Genomic DNA, 17,500 nt, shown 5'->3' on the forward strand with positions numbered 1-17,500 from the left:
AACAAGGTAATTTGCAATATGTGGCACTGGGATTGTAACTCATGAATCCATTTTGCCCATCACTGTCCATGTCACACAAGCTGTTTGCTGTACACACTTCTCTATCAACATATGCATCTAGTCATCATCAGAGAGTTAAATGTGTGCATAGCCGACCAAAAACGACCGAAGCGAACAACAAGCAGCCGAGGTTATTGGTAATAAGTTTTACCATGAATTCGCTTTAGACGCTCTCGACAAGATATTGATTATGTTTGACTTAGCTAGTTTAGCAAAATAGTGAGATGGTGCATCATTCATTACATAACATGACATGGCATTAGGCCTACATTACATTACATTATTTACCTTACATGATTCTGAGAAAAAAGTCCGCTGCACGACCAGGATTTCTTTTGCTCCCAATATTTATTTTTTCGTGACGTTTCGGGTTTTACCCCTTCTTGAAGAAAATCATCTAGTCACTTGTGGTCCTGCTCCCAGGTCAGACGTTCCTGTGGATGTGCAAGCTTTCCACCATTACCTCATTATTTACCTTACATGACATGCTTTACAACTTCAAATGTCAGTATAACATGATGGTGTCTCACAGTATTACGGTACATCCAAACAATATATTCCCACGCTACATCTAGTACCTAGCATCTCACTACATCTGCATAACATATTATGATGGTGCAAAATTGTGTTCCAGTCTATCTCTCTATATTTGCACAACATACATCTCATGGTGCAACACTGCATTACCGTCTATCTTGCGTATAACAACTGATGGTGCAACTGCTGCCTTGTACTGGCTGTTTTTTTCTGCGTTGTCAAATTGGGACAGAGGCGATGAGGCAATTGCCAACAGCTAACGCAACACACACACGCGCGCACACACACACACCAGCCAACAGCTATCGCAACCCACACATCAGCAGGATCAGCAGAATTGTGATGAGATGGTGGAAATAAACAGCTTGATGTAACACACACACACTCTCTCTAGCTCTCTCACACACACACACACACCACATTCACACACTCCCCCCCCCCCACTCTCTTTCTCTCTCTCTCTCTCTCTCTCTCTCTCTCTCTCTCTCTCTCTCACACACACACACACACACACACACACACACACACACACACACACACACACACACACACACACGAACACACCTGTATGTTGTTTGATGCTTTGCTAATTCTCTTGCTCTCGATCTTGTCTCGGAGTGTGACGAGGACCGCCTCGATGACACCTGCAGCGTTCATCACGATCTTCTTCACCACGTCATCGGGCACGTGGAAATTCAGCTTACAGAGCACCTTCCTGACACACACACACGGATGCCCGCACGGACACACACATGCACGCACAAATGGATGCAAATGCACCACACATGCACTCTCTCTCTCTCACACACACACACACACACACACACACACACACACACACACACACACACACACACACACACACACACACACACACACACACACACACACACACACACAATTGTAACTGGGCTGGACACCCACCAGTTGATCAAATCCATGTTTGTACATTTTAGTAATAATACTTACCGTCACGGTTACCCACCTGGTTTTTGGGCATATTGTCACCAATAGTGCAAAGAATTGTTATAGTTGTTATGTTTTTAATAACATCTAGTTAGTTAGGGATATGGGGATTCTGCTAGTGTTATGCCGTGTACAGACCAAGAGCGAACGGAGCGAACGAAGCGACGGAAGTCATTATTTCTCTATGGGGGGCACGCGACCTGCGCTACCAAAGCGAATTCGCCAGGAGCGAAGCTTCTTGCGCTACCAGAGCGAATTTTGAAGATTAAACTAAATCTAATCGCAGGCGAATTCGCTCTGACGCTGTTCGGCGACAACCAATCGGAACGTTCATATCTCCGAATGTCCCAGGCTGTCAAGCCAGAGCCGTTATGTGATTAGCTGCATCAAACATGTCAATGCTGCGTCTCGAGCGAATACAGCGTATTCAAGGCGAAACTTCTTCTGCTACCCACGCTACCAGGCAGCGTAGTTCGCTCTTGGTCTGGACACGGCATTAGGAGACCAGTTACCAGTTCCTTTTTAACAGGATATTCCATTAATAAAAACTACCACAAAAAGCCCATGACTAAATGTATGCACACTCACACAACACGGCTATACCAGGACAAAGCAAGGGTGAAACGGTTCTTCTCAGAGCTGTTCTGGGGCCAACAAGTGGCCTGGACATTTTTAGCATAGCTCCTCACCCAGTTTCTTTGTTTATAATATAATTTACTCAGGCTATGTAAAAAAATGGACCAATGGGCCGCCTCATCTACAGTACAATGTTGCCGATCTCTAGGTTAAAAACTCAACAACAACAGCAACAACAACAACAACAACAAACAGCAGCCAACATTGGTCACTGAAGTCAGGCAGCCCAACGGGAAAATGCCCTGTATTCCAGATGACAGTCCAGTTCTCTGCCACAGTAAAACAATAACAAACCCATATGTCCTCTCCTCCCAAATCGACGATTATTTGCGCTAATAAATAGCTCTTAACCCCGAAACGTGAGCGCCTTTTAGCCCTCATTACTAGCCTGTCTGTCTGCGAGTTCTCACGTTCCTGTGTTTTCGTTTCTAGTGGGGAGCGGCGTGTCGCATTCCCCCTTGTCCCATGGGACGCATGCATGCAGAGGGGCGACGCTTCGACTTTCGCTACTGTCAGTGCTGAAACAAATGGGGGTTCTCAATTTTTTTCCGCCCGGGGACCCCTAATATAAAGGAGCAGAGCATTTTACAAGGACCACAAAAGCAGTTTCTGACACTTAATGTCATAGATCGTAAACCCACTATGCTGTAGGCCTACCATTTTCTTCTGTTACATTTTGACAACATTTCACTGAGTCTGCGTAATCCCCGGACCCCACTTTGACGCTACTCGTCCATGTTCATCACTCCGTACACTGCCTTGCCTGTTGAGCGTGCTCCAGTTAGCCAGCTTCTGTTGCGTGGAGTTGGCTGGCGTATAGTTGTGCAGCTCCACCAGTTTGGGGAAAAAATGCTTTACGACCTCTGCAGCCATCACTGAAAGAAAATCAGGTCAGAGACAACCTTTTATAAATACGAGCTGACTATGTGATTAAAGCTTTTCAGTGTAGCTGATGAACTTCTGGACATGAGTAGGCCTAAGCTTTGTTCTAGTCTGCAAATATCTTTCTGCAAAGCTGCCTTTATTGACTCACCCATACCGACAGTGCCCTTCTCAATAGTAGACAGGAATTAGCTTTAGTTGGTAGATGAGATATTTTAAGTGGCTAAAAACCCTTGGCTTTAATTGACTATTTCTTGTAGCCATTCTAACTTAATATAGATGCTTGGCCAGACAGTGGACACTGGACAGTGTGTGCTTGGCTAACCTCCGTCGCTGAAGTCTCGGGTGATATTCCTCTTTGGTCTGGAGAGAGGTATTTTATCAATCCAAGCGTATAGCTCTTGTAGAGTCTCCTCGTCTAACTCGCTTTCCATTTCAAAAGTGCGATGGAAAAACAGAAAACAACTGAGGCCACCCTTGTTCAAGTGCTCCTCTTGACAGCAGGATTGTTTGAGCCGTTACTAGGCAACCCATTTACGGCAGAGGAGAGAGGACATTTCTTGCGCGTTTACCCTCTGGGCAAACTTAACATGGTGTCAATAGCAGCTTTATGCGTGTCAATGAAATGGACAAGCTGAACACTGTTAATGAAAAAAACATCTTTATTGCTGTCTGAGAAAAATGCAACAGTCAACAAACTGGTGGACGGACTGACATACAACAATTCTGATCATTTTGATTATAAAATAAAATAATTATGGCAAATAATTTAAAACAAGGCATAAAGAATCAACAAGACAAATACAAAAAGGTTTCAGACCTGCTGAAGAAACTAAACTGCTTTCAAAATCCCAAACCGGAAAAAAACCTTTCAAATGCCTCAAGTAAGAATGTGCAACAACGACATCATCAAGTAAACATCAAGTAACATGTCAAGGACAACTACAGTGACCAATTAAAAAAAACTACAAAGGTGCAAAAACATGTAGGCTATAAACATCCGTGGCTCGGAACATAAACAAAAAACAATCCCTGGAGAACAAGATGGCTAATCCCACTCCCCGCTAATCCAACCCAGAAGGGCTGTGGTCCATAGTCATAATATGGTCTATACTGAACCAGGGGTGTCAAACATAAGGACCGAGGGGCGGATGCGGCCCAGCAGATGGTTCAATCTGTCCCCAGACTTGTAGAGAAAACAAAACTAAGAATGTCAAAATAAGAGGTAAATCTCTAGACCATTACAACATTTGCTGCAGTTTTGGTCGACATTTATAGTTCTGAATGATAGCCTACCTGGTGGTGTCATCCACCTTGAGATGATGAGTAGCAATGCGATTTCAATATGGAGCAGAAATTTGTGATATTTTGCAATTACTTTACTGGTCCCACCACTCGAGATAAAATTGGCTGTATTGTGCCTTCCCTGAACTGAAATGAGTTTGACACCCCTGGCCAAATACTGATGTGGTTCTGGCTCATGGGCCCACGAGCAGACACATTGAGGAGTACAGGAAGGTTCAGGAAGTAAAAATCCTGCCAACCAATAAGATCACACCAGCTCAGAATCAGCGGTTCACAAGGAGCTACTGTAATTATAGACAGATAGTGGCAGGGTTTACATTCTCTGGATCCGTGGGTCACACCTCTGAAAACCGGGTGCCCCGTGTGTGTGTGTGTGTGTGTGTGAGTGTGTGTGTGTGTGTGTGTGTGTGTGTGTGTGTGTGTGTGTGTGTGTGCGATATATCCAGTCCTGTGAGCTCCATCAGCCTTCTCTCTGTGTGTGTGTGTGTGTGTGTGTGTGTGTGTGTGTGTGTGTGTGTGTGTGTGTGTGTGTGTGTGTGTGTGTGTGTGTGTGTGTGTGTGTGTGACATATCCAGTCCTGTGAGCTCCAACAGCCCTAAGGCATGAGGCATCTGCAGCACAACAATTCAGCAATTATGTCCATGAAAAGAGCACTTTGTCCCATACACACACACACACATACGCACACACACGAGATATATTTTGTCCCAGACACACAAATTACGTACCATAAAAAAGTCCCTGAAAGGCGTCAACACGAGGGTGGCGAGAAAACAAGCTATGGCTGCTACAATAATCACACACACACACACACACACACACACACACACACACACACACACACACACACACACACACACACACACGCGCACACACACACACACACATTCACTGCGGGCCCCCAAGTTTACCGCTGTCTCAGTGTACACCATTATTTCTCACACACACACACACACACACACATGTGATTTGACAAGATACTGAAGCTCAGGTTCCCATTCTAAAGCCCCCTCTCACTGACACACATCCGATCCGATCAATCCTAACCTCGCACACGTGATGAGCACTTAAGGCTAGTCTCACACATCCCACACACACACACACACACATACACAAGGTTTAGTCCAGAGCAAATGAACACAACACACTGCCGTCGTCATCCTCTTCATCATCCTCCAGTGGTTAACACAGCAGACCTCCTGAGCGTGTGTGTGTGTTTAAGTGCGTGTGTGTGTTTAAGTGCATGTGTAAAAAAATCTCTTTGTCTGTTTTTCTCTTGCATCGTCATCTGGTCATCTGCCTCCACGTGGGGGAATCAGAGCAATCTTCTGACCTGCTGAAACCTGCACACACACACACACACACGTACGCACACACAAACACAAAGTTGGAATTAATTAAATGGAACACATGTACTGAATCACTGAATGAGAAAGATGATGGGGAAGGGCCCACAGAAGAACACGCGCACACACACACACACACACACACACACACACACACACACACACACACACACACACACACACACACACACACACACACACACCACGGTGCTGAACCAGAGTGTGGAGGGGATCGGCAAACGTGACTCAGCAGTGGTTAAAGCCCCAGACATTCCCACACACGCACACACACACACACGCACGCACACACACACACACGCACGCACACACACACACACACACACACGCACGCACGCACGCACACACACACAGGCTCTCCCCCGGCCCAAGACATTCCCATGCACAGTTGGGGAGATGTGGTTGGTGAACGCAGATGTTCTTGTTTAATCTGACACACACACACAGCCATACAGTCTATGTACACCAACCCCAACACACACACACACAGACAGTATACACACATACATATCTATACCAGCATACACACACAGATGCATATATACCTCAGACTTCCATGGCGATGGTGAGGCGGTGGGCTTGACTGGGGGTGTAGGGGGAGGCATGGGCTTATTGGCCTGGGGAGACAACAACAACATGTCAACAACATCAACAACAATATCAAAAGCAACACGTCAACAACACAACACACACCAACAACTACAACACACACATCAACACACAACACATCAACAACATATCAGCAACAAGAACACGTCAACAACAACACACATCAACAACAATATCAACAACAACATGTCAACAGCACACACATAAACACCACAACATATCAACAACAATAACACACATCACCAACAACACACACAACAGCAATATCAGAAACAACAAGCCAACAACACAACACATCAACAATAGCAACACGCCAACAACAACCCTTTCTTTGGCCCTTATAATAACATTGTACAAAACAGAGACAGGATCAACAATGACAGATGACACACAGTTCATCAACATACTGCACGTGTGAGTGTCTTGTACTGTGTGTGTGTGTGTGTGTGTGTGTTTGTGTGTGTGTGTGTGTGTGTGTGTGTTTGTGTGTGCATGCGTGTATACAGTACATCTGTGTGTCTGTGTTTCCTTAGTTCACACACCGTTTTGGGGGTGAGCGGAGGTAAGGGCCTGGAGGGAGCCTGGGGTCGCACCATCACAGGGAGCGGATGGCCGCCGGCAGGAAGTGGCTTGCTGGCCACAGGAAGTGGCTTGCTGGCCGCAGGGAGCGGTTTGCTGGCGGTCGGAGGCGGCTTGCTGGCCGAGATGCAGGGCTTGGGGGGTGTCGAGAGGGCGTGCTGAGTGTTTGAGAGCGAGGGTTTGCTGGCGGGTGGAGTTGGCTTGGCCTGTTGAGGGAAGATCAAATTAGCATGATGAGGCACTTCTGAGACTGGGGCAGGAAAACACCAGCAGGGGAAATCATACCACATGTGCTTGACATTAAGGTTTTTTTTTGTTCTCTAACCACTATGGCCAGTTGTTGGATCTTCCCCAAGTCTCTAGCCATTCTACGAGACACAGTTTTGTTAGCGTTTTTTTAATTATTATTATTTTTTTACCATGATGCTGTACATCTACGATCAGAAGACGAAGTCCTAAAGCAAGAATATCCACGCTGTTTAACTATTTAACAAAACGTAATGTATGAAAATAGATCAGATAAATAGAAACTGATTAACCGAGCAACTGATAAACTATTTTTTTTCTTGAATTTCAAAACACAAAATTGATGAACAATAGAAAAGCAACAGATACGTATAGGCAATCAGATACTCTACTGTAGAATAAGCTTTCTGACAAAATGGTTAGAGAGACTGACATTGTGGCATTTCTGTGTGTGTGTGTGTGTGTGTGTGTGTGTGTGTGTGTGTGTGTGTGTGTGTGTGTGTGTGTGTGTGTGTGTGTGTGTGTGTGTGTGTGTGTGTGTGTGTGTGTGTGTGTGAGAGAGTGAGAGAGAGAGTTGTGCAAGGGCTGTTGCTTACCGATGGAACTTTAGGAGGTGACTGGGAAGGTTTGCAGTTTGACTTCTGAGAAAGAGCAACATTTACATGTAAATACACACTCTCCTACACATACACACACACACTATCAACTCACACACATCGTACTACACAAGCTATCGTACTATACACCAAGTCTATTGACACACATTTTACAAACATACTAATGCACTTTATATCGATACACACCAGCCCACATGTAAACATACAGTCATTTGCTCACAGTATAAATGTATGTATGGAAGCTGTTATATGGCTGTGCTATTGTAATGTGTTAATTGTTGCCTGCTATGTGCGTAACACTGATGCTATGCTAATAGCATCACTGTAAGTACAGGCTGCGATCTCACCGAACACACATTTTATAGTAGCCTACGTTTCTATTGTTTGGGAACAAAAGTGAGTGCATTCCATGCTGATTGTCGGCACAAGACGGAATGCAACTTTTCTGCCGGATTTCCAGATGTCCAGGAATCACTACTGATAATTTTCAAATTTTCAGACGGTCTGCATTTGGTCTGATCACAGCCAAAATATCAGTTACAAACGCAACATAGATTGTAAATCCGCGTTCAGTGTGATTGCAGCCTTAAAATTGCCAACTTTAATGTGAACGACTCTGGTGCTATGGTAATGGATGCTAGCGTGTGCGCTAGGGAAGTAGCCTACCTGTAGGGGAGGGGTCTGATGCATCATGTGATATGATGGCGCTGCAGGCTTCTGGGGAGGCTGTACAGGAAACAGGAGAGAAACGTTATACTCATGAACGGCCATCCGGGTACTTTGCTCTTAAATTTGCGTTACGCCCCTTTATGGGTGAAAACAAACCGAAAGTCTCATTGACTTACATGCTACATCGGCTAGCCTAAATGAACACATTCCATGCTTCAGCCACGGCTGTTTGGCTATATTATTTGAACAGCCGGCAACACAACACGTTGTCGGCATGTTGCGCGCGAACAACGCTAGTCTACAGGTCCATATCTTTCGTTTATTAAACCCCAAAATCAGCAATTGACTTGCATGGGTTGTTTTCCCCCACAAATGGGCGTAACACACATGGAAAACGTCACGCCGTTCATGAGTATAACAACAAGAACAACAACTCTGTAGTCATGGAGACACATTAAACACTCCATGATGCAGTCATAGGGACACCATGATGTGTGTGTTGTTTTGTCAATTGTGCAGAGTGGCTCTGTGTGTGTGTGTGTGTGTGTGTGTGTGTGTGTGTGTGTGTGTGTGTGTGTGTGTGTGTGTGTGTGTGTGTGTGTGTGTGTGTGTGTGTGTGTGTGTGTGTGTGTGTGTGTGTGTGTGTGTGTGCGCGCTTGCTTACCTGGGGTGCAGCGCGACAGGGTGTGGGTGTGTGTGCGGGGAGGGCTCTACAGCTTTGTGTGTGTGTGGACTCAAGCAGGGTGGGGTGCCCGATGCGGGGGGGCTCAGACTGGGGGCTGCTGCGGGGTCCTCCACAGCGAGGGCTGCCCTTAGCACTGCCTGCCTGGAATACCGGGTTGGCCTGGCCGGAGGAGGTACGCGTCTGCCTGAAACCACTGACACACACACAGACACACACACACACACAATAATGTTACTCATGACATACCAGTCACAAGTATTCCTTCAGTATCTGTAACTAGAGCAGTCCCATGGTATGGGAGTATGTGTGTGTGGGTCATGGAAGGTGTTCGAGTGTATCTGACTGTGTGTGTGTGTGTGTGTGTGTGTGTGTGTGTGTGTGTGTGTGTGTGTGTGTGTGTGTGTGTGTGTGTGTGTGTGTGTGTGTGCCTGTATGTGTGTGTGTGTGTGTGTGTGCATGTGAGTGTGTGTGCTTGTGTGTCTCAGTGTGTGTGTCTGAGTGTGTGTGTGTGTCCTACCTGCGTCCCTTGAGGTTCATGGTCGGTTTGGAGTGTGTGTGTGTGTTTCTGCAGCAGGACAGAGCAGCGACGACCAGAGTGAGCAAGATCAGAATCGCCACAGCTATACACACACCCACCACCACAGCACTGGCACCTGAAACACACACACACACACACACACACACACACACACACACACACACACACACACACACACACACACACACACACACACATTAGAGATACACACAAAGCAACACACACACACACACACACACTAGAGACACACAAATACACAACACAACACCTTGCCACTAACACACACACACACACACACACACACACACACACACACACACACACACACACACACACACACACACACACACACACACACACACACACACACACACACACACACACACACACACACACACACACAACAGTGTTACCTGTGACTTGATTAGGCAGTTCCTCTGTGCAGAAGGGCGGTGCCCAGCCAGGATCACAGTGGCATTGGTTCTCATGGTTGCACACCTGCCACACACACACACACACACACACACACACACACACAAGCATACGCACACACACACACACACACACACACACACACACACACACACACACACACACACACACACACACACACACACACACACACACATACACACACACACTGTTACCAACGAGTGCCTGGACCTCCTTTTGTCCACCAAATGGTTACATGTTTTAACAGTTTGTAACACACACACACACAATGGTATTGGTTAGACCCTAGCAGGTGGGTCAGTCAGATACAAACACATGCTCATATGTATGTACACACACGCGCGAGCACACACACACACACACACACACACACACACACACACACACACACACACACACACACACACACACACACACACACACACACACACACACACACACACACACACACACACACACACACACAGACCTGAGAGACCTGTGACCTTCTGCACTCCACAATTGACAATTCAACTCTGCGCTGGGCAACAGCTGATGGCCTTTCAGGCCTCATGGACACAATGACAGAAGCTTCCAGAAACAACAGTACAGTCAAAGGTTGACAGGAAGCAGCCGTGGCTCCAACAGAAAGATTTCACAAAACATTGTACGACAACCAAAAAAAACACCTAGTTTTTTGGGTTTTTTTTTTAGCTTAAACTGGCCCCTTACACATGCAGTACAAGCAGTTTTCATACTAAATCCTGCTTCACTGTATTGAAGATGGGCCAATGGTCCTTACCCTCTTAACTGTGGACCAGCCTTTAAGAAATAAACTAACAACAAACAATACAATATAATACAACATGTATTCACATAGCACAGTATCACAACAATGAAGTTGTCTCAAAGCTCAACTTGAGGTCGTGCTGTTCATTTCTCCCATAGACAGCTGTCTTCTCTGCTACCTCTCCTGAACAACAGTATCGGCTCTTGGGGACTGTCTGTCCACCGGAAAATGGATTTGTATTGTATGTCACATTACCCATTCAGCCCTGTATTTCGCTCTTGCACAGACAAAACACTTTTTGCATGCACACGCTAGACACAAAATTCTGTTACAAAATGAAAGAAGGCACTGCAAATTTTCTGCCACTGTCTCTCACCCTAAGTCGTCACTCAGTTAATCATTTTTTTCACCTTTAGTTTTGTCATTGAGAATAAAGTAACCAAGGACAACAAAAACATTGTGCCCAGACTAAGTCCACTTCTAATTCAAGTCTGTCACATGACGTGATATGGTAGGGAAAAGATAATGTATTGTGTGGCCATAACACATTAAAACAGTTCAAAGCGGCTATTACATGGAAAACACAATCTCATGAGTAGTCTCATTGGCCGGGTGGTTCAAACAGGAAGCAGTCATAGCACCACAGGAAGTCCTTTTATGACCAGAGGAAGTCCATTTATGCCCACAGGAAGTACTCACCCCGTGGTTGTTGCACTTCTCTCCGCAGTCTCTGGCTCCAAACACAGACACATCCTGACACCGGCCTTTGGCACACACCTGCACAACACACACACACACACACACACACACACACACACACGCGCACACACACACACACACACACGCGCACACACACACACACACAGTTCACATTAGAACTAGCCCAACACCATGCAGAGCACACACAAACACACACGGTAGACCTAAGTACTACCTTTAATTTATACTGTATACACTCTCTCTCTCTCTCTCTCTCTCTCTCTCTCTCTCTCTCTCTCTCTCTCTCTCTCTCTCTCGCTCTCTCTCTCTCTCTCACCATATTGTGTCCACACTTGGTGCCAGTGGGTGCTCTGTTGAAGTGTGGGTCTGGGCTGTTAACGTGTGTGATCTCTTTGCAGTTCCTGTCCACCTCGATGAAGGTGATGTTGAACTTGGTCTTGCCACCTCTACACCGCACGTTACCACACACCAGTTGCCTGAGGCACACACACACACACACACACACACACACACACACACACACACACACACACACACACACACACACACACACACACACACACACACACACACACACACACACACACACGCACGCACACACACACACACAGTGCTGAGTTAAAGCTGAAAATCATATCACAGTACATGTTGTTTTATGTGTTTTATTCTAACTTAAGTGATAGAGTATTGTGTTGAAAATGTGTTTTATTCTAACTTAAGTGATAGAGTATTGTGTTGAAAATGTGTTTTATTCTAACTTCAGTAATAGAGTATTGGTATGAAAACAATTTTAACCATTTCATTGTAGCTCCATGCTCATTGCAGCCCCATAATAATAATAATAATAATAATAATACAATTATTGTTATTATTATTATTGTTATTATTATTATTATTATTATTATTATTATAATAACTTACTGCTCATCACAGCCATACCGCCGAAGACACCTCTTTTCAGGGCAGGCACTAGCAGCTGAAACAGCAAAACACACACACACACATCACACTCACAACCTTAGAGTGACACACTACGTTATGTTATGTTATGTTATGTTACATTACATTACGTTGTTACATTACATTACGATATGTTACATTACATTACATTACGTTATGCTACATTTGGCAGATGCTTTTATGAAAAGCGTCTTACAGTCAAGGACATAATCATAGCATACAATACTTTCAGATACAATGTGAAGAGTTCAGATGCAAAAACCCCCTAACTCCATTTCCGAAGACCTGCACTTCTATATTTTTAGAGAACCCCGTTGTTGGTTTGGTTTACATTCATGTACTTGATAATACAAATAAATAGTTATATTACATAAATAGAATAAAAAAGATGCAATTTTGATAGCTTTGTATTAAATAAAAATGAATTAAGATTATTTTCTAAACAGGCACTTAAGGGGTTTTGCATCCATAACTCTTCATGTGTACAATGTGCACATGACGGCATAAAATGGGTGTATCCATGTCATGTCATCAAAATTAGCCATGTTACATTTTTGTCTGATGGGTATATATCTTTGCCTTTACACCATCGTATGTCCCTCAAACGAACATGTGATACAGCTAACGTGGCTAAAATACTGTATTTAGTTCCCAATTATGCTCTCAAGTCCGGATAATGCCTTTAAGACCTTATGGGTGTATGATACAGCATGACATAAGATGGCACCTAATGGGATGCTGTATAAAATATTTCGGGTCATGTTACCTTCTCCAAAGATGAGCTGGCACTGCTGCTGGCGTGAGGGGCACTGGCCGTTGTAGCAGTATCCATGGTTACGGTTGCAGGGGCTGCCGTTCATGGCGTAGGCGTCTGACGGGCACTCGGCAGAGTGGCCCGAGCAGTACTCCGACAGGTCACAGTCATGGGCACTCGCGCGGCACATGCTACGGGACGACTTAAACTGCACACACACACACACACACATGATACACACATTACACATATGATACTCACATTACGCACACGATATACACACACATTATACACAATACATACAGTCACTTGCGCGGCACAGGCTACAGGACAACTTAAACTGCACACACACACATATGATACACACATTACACACACACGGACACACATGATTCACACATTGCACACACACATATGATACACACACATTACAAACACACATGATATATTACCGGTATACACATATTTCTCACATACTATACATATACACAATCATGGGCCCTCGCTCGGTGTGAGAACTGAACGAGGCAGAGTGTGTGTGTGTGTGTGTGTGTGTGTGTGTGTGTGTGTGTGTGTGTGTGTGTGTGTGTGTCAGGGCTTGACACTGGCACCTGCCAACCGGCCAAATGCTGGTAAAACTTGGCTGTGGCTGGTAACAATTCCAGTGTCACTAGCCAATTTGGCAGGTAGCTTATTCTATGGTATGACATATCAGAATAGCGTATATTCTGCACTTTGCCCCTTGTGCATCAATTGCTTGTATTTAAGTTCAAGAAAAAAGCTCAGTTACTCAGTTTCTACTTGTTTGTTTTATTTCCATGTAGAAACCCATGCACTCATCTTGCTTTAAGCACCTCATCGTCTGAGGTTAGATGTACAGCCTCATGGTAAAAAAAATAAATAAATAAAATGTGTGGCTAGTAGAATAGCTGGATGGCTAGTGACTCAGGAAAACCACTAGCCACAGCGTCCGACAAGCAAAAAAGTTAATGTCAAGCCCTGGTGTGTGTGTGTGTGTGTGTGTGTGTGTGTGTGTGTGTGTGTGTGTGTGTGTGTGTGTGTGCGTGTGCGTGTGCGTGTGTGTGTGTGTGTCTGCACCTTGCAGCTCTGGCAACATTCTCCCTCTGCACATTGGGACCCCTCCGTCAGTCGGCAGGTAGTGGCGTTACAGCAGGGGTTAGTGCACTCCTGTAGAGTAGGGGCACACCGTAGGAGACATGTTACTACAACTCTACTATAGAAATGCAAGTCCAATCTCACGCACATCCAGTCTTTCTTTGTCGGGTTCAGGGTCAAAAACAAAGTTCATGAAGGGCAATAAAAGAACCGCACACCGATGCTCTGAAGAGTCTGAGGATGGGCCGTGGTAGCCCAGAACCAAAGGGAGCCCATTGGTGTGTGGTTCTTTCATTACCCTCCAAGAACTCTACTGTAGGACATGGGACAGGACCGGATTAGTGCACAGGCTAGATATGGTGGCTGCCTAGGGGCCCCCACCTTCCAGGGGGGCCCTTGATTGGTCAAAAGTGAAGACAGGTGGTGAGACAGACGTGTAATCAGGCAGACAGGTAGTCAAATTGGCAGGTAGTCAGATCGTCAGGTACAGTAGTTAGACAGCATGAGTGCCCACCTGTGCTGTGCCACAGTCACACTGCTCTCCGCTCTCCAGGAGCCCGTTGCCGCAGCGCGGGGGCCCGAAGAAGGTCTCGGGGGCCGGTCGATTCAGTAGGCAGGCGGGGTTATTGGACCCCAGGAACTGCCGGTACTGATCCACACTGCAGCTACTGAAGTACTGAGGGTAGTCTTCATTACTGTATAGGGACACGACCCACCAACACACACACACACACAATTGCGCATGCACGTGCGCACACACACACACACACACACACACACACACACACACACACACACACACACACACACACACACACACACACACACACACACACACACACACACACACACACACACACAAGCGTGCACGCACATAAACAGAGGATGGGGTGTTATTTACATATACCCACACACACGCATATACCCTGGGGTGCATTTCTCAAAAGAGAAGTTGTTAGCCTGTTAGCAACTTCAAAAGTTGCCAATGGGAAAATGCATTGAACAGCAAAGTACTAATGTAGTAAGCAACTTTGGTTTTGAGAAATGCACCCCTGGTTTGTGGTGATGTATATACTGAATGTGTGTGAATCACTGTATGTGTATTTGTGTGTGTGTAAATTCAGTGAACACACAACTGACAGTGTGTGTGTGTGTGTGTGTGTGTGTGTGTGTATGTGTCCGTGTGTGTGTGTGTGTGTGTGTGTGTGTGTGTGTGTGTGTGTGTGTGTGTGTATCTGCCTCTCTGCGTCAGCATGACCATGTACTATGTGTGTGTGTGCGTGCGTGTGTAGTATGTGTGTGAATGTGAGTGTGTATGCGTGCATAAGTGTGGGTGTGTGTGTGTGTCTCCCTACCTCACGGTCTCTGCCATGACACAGTTGTCCGAGGCACCACATCTGCAGCCAGTGGTGTCATGGCTCATGCCCATGTTGTGCCCCATCTCATGGGCCATGGTGGACGCCAAACTCTCGATGCCATCATGACGATCCTGCACACACGTGACATTTTACTTAACCCCTCTACGCTCATGAAAATTGCGATGGCCAAGTCTTAATCTGTTAATACACCCATAACGCACAACGATCCACCAGTCCCTCTACGAAAAGTCAGTGCTCAGGGAGGTACTGAAGAGTATAGAGGACCCCACACACATTCTGCATCATGAGTTTACACTGCTTCCCTCAGGTAGACGTTTCAGGACACTGAACTGCAGACTGATTAAATATAAGAACTCTTTTATCCCCAATGCGATAGGAATGCTCAATGACAGATAGACATGCCATGTGAAGGGAGTGCAGTGTGTTTTTATGTTTTTAATGTTTTATGTTTTCTATGTTTGTATGTTTCTTGTGTTCTCTATGTTATGTTGTATGGGTATGTGAGTGAGTACTGTATGTTATGCAGTAATTGTTGAAGCCCAAGAAAAATTTCCCCCCTGGGGACAATAAAGAAGACTCTAACTCTAACTAACTACTGTGTGTCAGGATACCATGCAACATTTTGGTGGTCATACTAGTGATGTCCCTGGTCTCAGGTGTGGTTCAGGTGGGCGGGCTTGCTTACCTGGTTGACGCCACCTGAGTTGTCGAAACACATGACAGACATGAAGCCCAGGCCAACCGTGCTGCCCTCGAAGTCCACGCCACTGCGAGACACAACACAACACATGTGCATTACGACAGGGATGGCCAACTTTAATGATAAGGAGGGCCACGTTTTTCCGTCGCCACCATCGGAGGGCCACATGACCAGGGATCGGACTTGCAGAGTTTGAGGCGCTGTTGGTTGCTCATTGACTGCTAATATTGTTTGGAGGGAAGTGATCTCTGTCGGCTAACAGTATAATTACAAGGGACCACGGACGGCAGTGTTCTGGAAAATCTAGTCATGTTTTCTTTATTTATTTAATTATGTTTTATCTAAGGGCCAGACTGAGTGAGGAGGCGGGCCGCATGTGGCCCCCGGGCCTGCAGTTGCCCATCCCTGCATTACGACATTGTGACAACACACGGCACATGTGCATTAGAGCAAACAAGCAGGTGAGGAGGACACAAGCACACACATATACAGGCATGAATAGAAACAGTGTATACATGTGCATAAGTGTGTGTGTGTGTGTGTGTGTGTGTGTGTGTGTGTGTGTGTGTGTGTGTGTGTGTGTGTGTGTGTGTGTGTGTGTGAATCCATATTGGTTTAACAAACTAAAAGGCTAACTCACGTGACGAACTGTACGTTGTCGTGCTTCTTGCGGTGGGTGAGGTGTTTATTTCTCCACTCAATGAAGCTGTAGAGAAGATCGTGGGCGTTGCCAGTGACGGTGATCTGGTCTCTAGACCACACCTCCAGACCCACCAGAATCACACGGACACCCAGAGACTTACGGTACAACTGGAGAGAGAGAGAGAGAGAGAGAGAGAGAGAGAGAGAGAGAGAGAGAGAGAGAAAGAGAGAGAAAGAAAGATAAGCAGCAGTGTTAACAGACTGTGTGTGTGTGTGTATTTGACTTACACATATTTCAAAAGTGTGTGTGTGTG

At 45.7% G+C, this 17,500-nt stretch overlaps 2 protein-coding genes across 2 annotated transcripts in view; both read right to left on the bottom strand.

Moving 5' to 3' along the window:
* spef1 (sperm flagellar 1) overlaps positions 1–3,663 on the bottom strand; it is a 20,369-nt gene extending 16,706 nt beyond the window's left edge. The window contains exons 1-3 of the mRNA XM_063192265.1: positions 3,407–3,663; positions 2,963–3,074; positions 1,162–1,312 (exon numbers count right to left, since the gene is read on the bottom strand). Of these exons, the coding sequence (XP_063048335.1) occupies positions 1,162–1,312; positions 2,963–3,074; positions 3,407–3,515 (372 nt within the window). The 5' untranslated portion in view covers positions 3,516–3,663. The remainder of the gene's footprint in view (positions 1–1,161; positions 1,313–2,962; positions 3,075–3,406) is intronic.
* Positions 3,664–3,731: 68 nt separating this feature from the next.
* adam8a (ADAM metallopeptidase domain 8a) overlaps positions 3,732–17,500 on the bottom strand; it is a 17,597-nt gene continuing 3,828 nt past the window's right edge. The window contains exons 7-23 of the mRNA XM_063192133.1: positions 17,185–17,354; positions 16,530–16,611; positions 15,826–15,954; positions 14,980–15,366; positions 14,448–14,537; positions 13,362–13,557; positions 12,557–12,611; positions 11,952–12,111; positions 11,615–11,692; positions 10,107–10,191; positions 9,673–9,808; positions 9,135–9,348; positions 8,468–8,527; positions 7,781–7,825; positions 6,902–7,144; positions 6,296–6,367; positions 3,732–5,729 (exon numbers count right to left, since the gene is read on the bottom strand). Coding sequence (XP_063048203.1) covers positions 5,679–5,729; positions 6,296–6,367; positions 6,902–7,144; positions 7,781–7,825; positions 8,468–8,527; positions 9,135–9,348; positions 9,673–9,808; positions 10,107–10,191; positions 11,615–11,692; positions 11,952–12,111; positions 12,557–12,611; positions 13,362–13,557; positions 14,448–14,537; positions 14,980–15,366; positions 15,826–15,954; positions 16,530–16,611; positions 17,185–17,354 — 2,253 coding nt within the window. The 3' untranslated portion in view covers positions 3,732–5,678. The remainder of the gene's footprint in view (positions 5,730–6,295; positions 6,368–6,901; positions 7,145–7,780; positions 7,826–8,467; positions 8,528–9,134; positions 9,349–9,672; positions 9,809–10,106; positions 10,192–11,614; positions 11,693–11,951; positions 12,112–12,556; positions 12,612–13,361; positions 13,558–14,447; positions 14,538–14,979; positions 15,367–15,825; positions 15,955–16,529; positions 16,612–17,184; positions 17,355–17,500) is intronic.

The sequence above is a fragment of the Engraulis encrasicolus genome, chromosome 24 (genome assembly GCF_034702125.1).
Source record: "Engraulis encrasicolus isolate BLACKSEA-1 chromosome 24, IST_EnEncr_1.0, whole genome shotgun sequence".
NCBI lineage: Eukaryota > Metazoa > Chordata > Actinopteri > Clupeiformes > Engraulidae > Engraulis > Engraulis encrasicolus.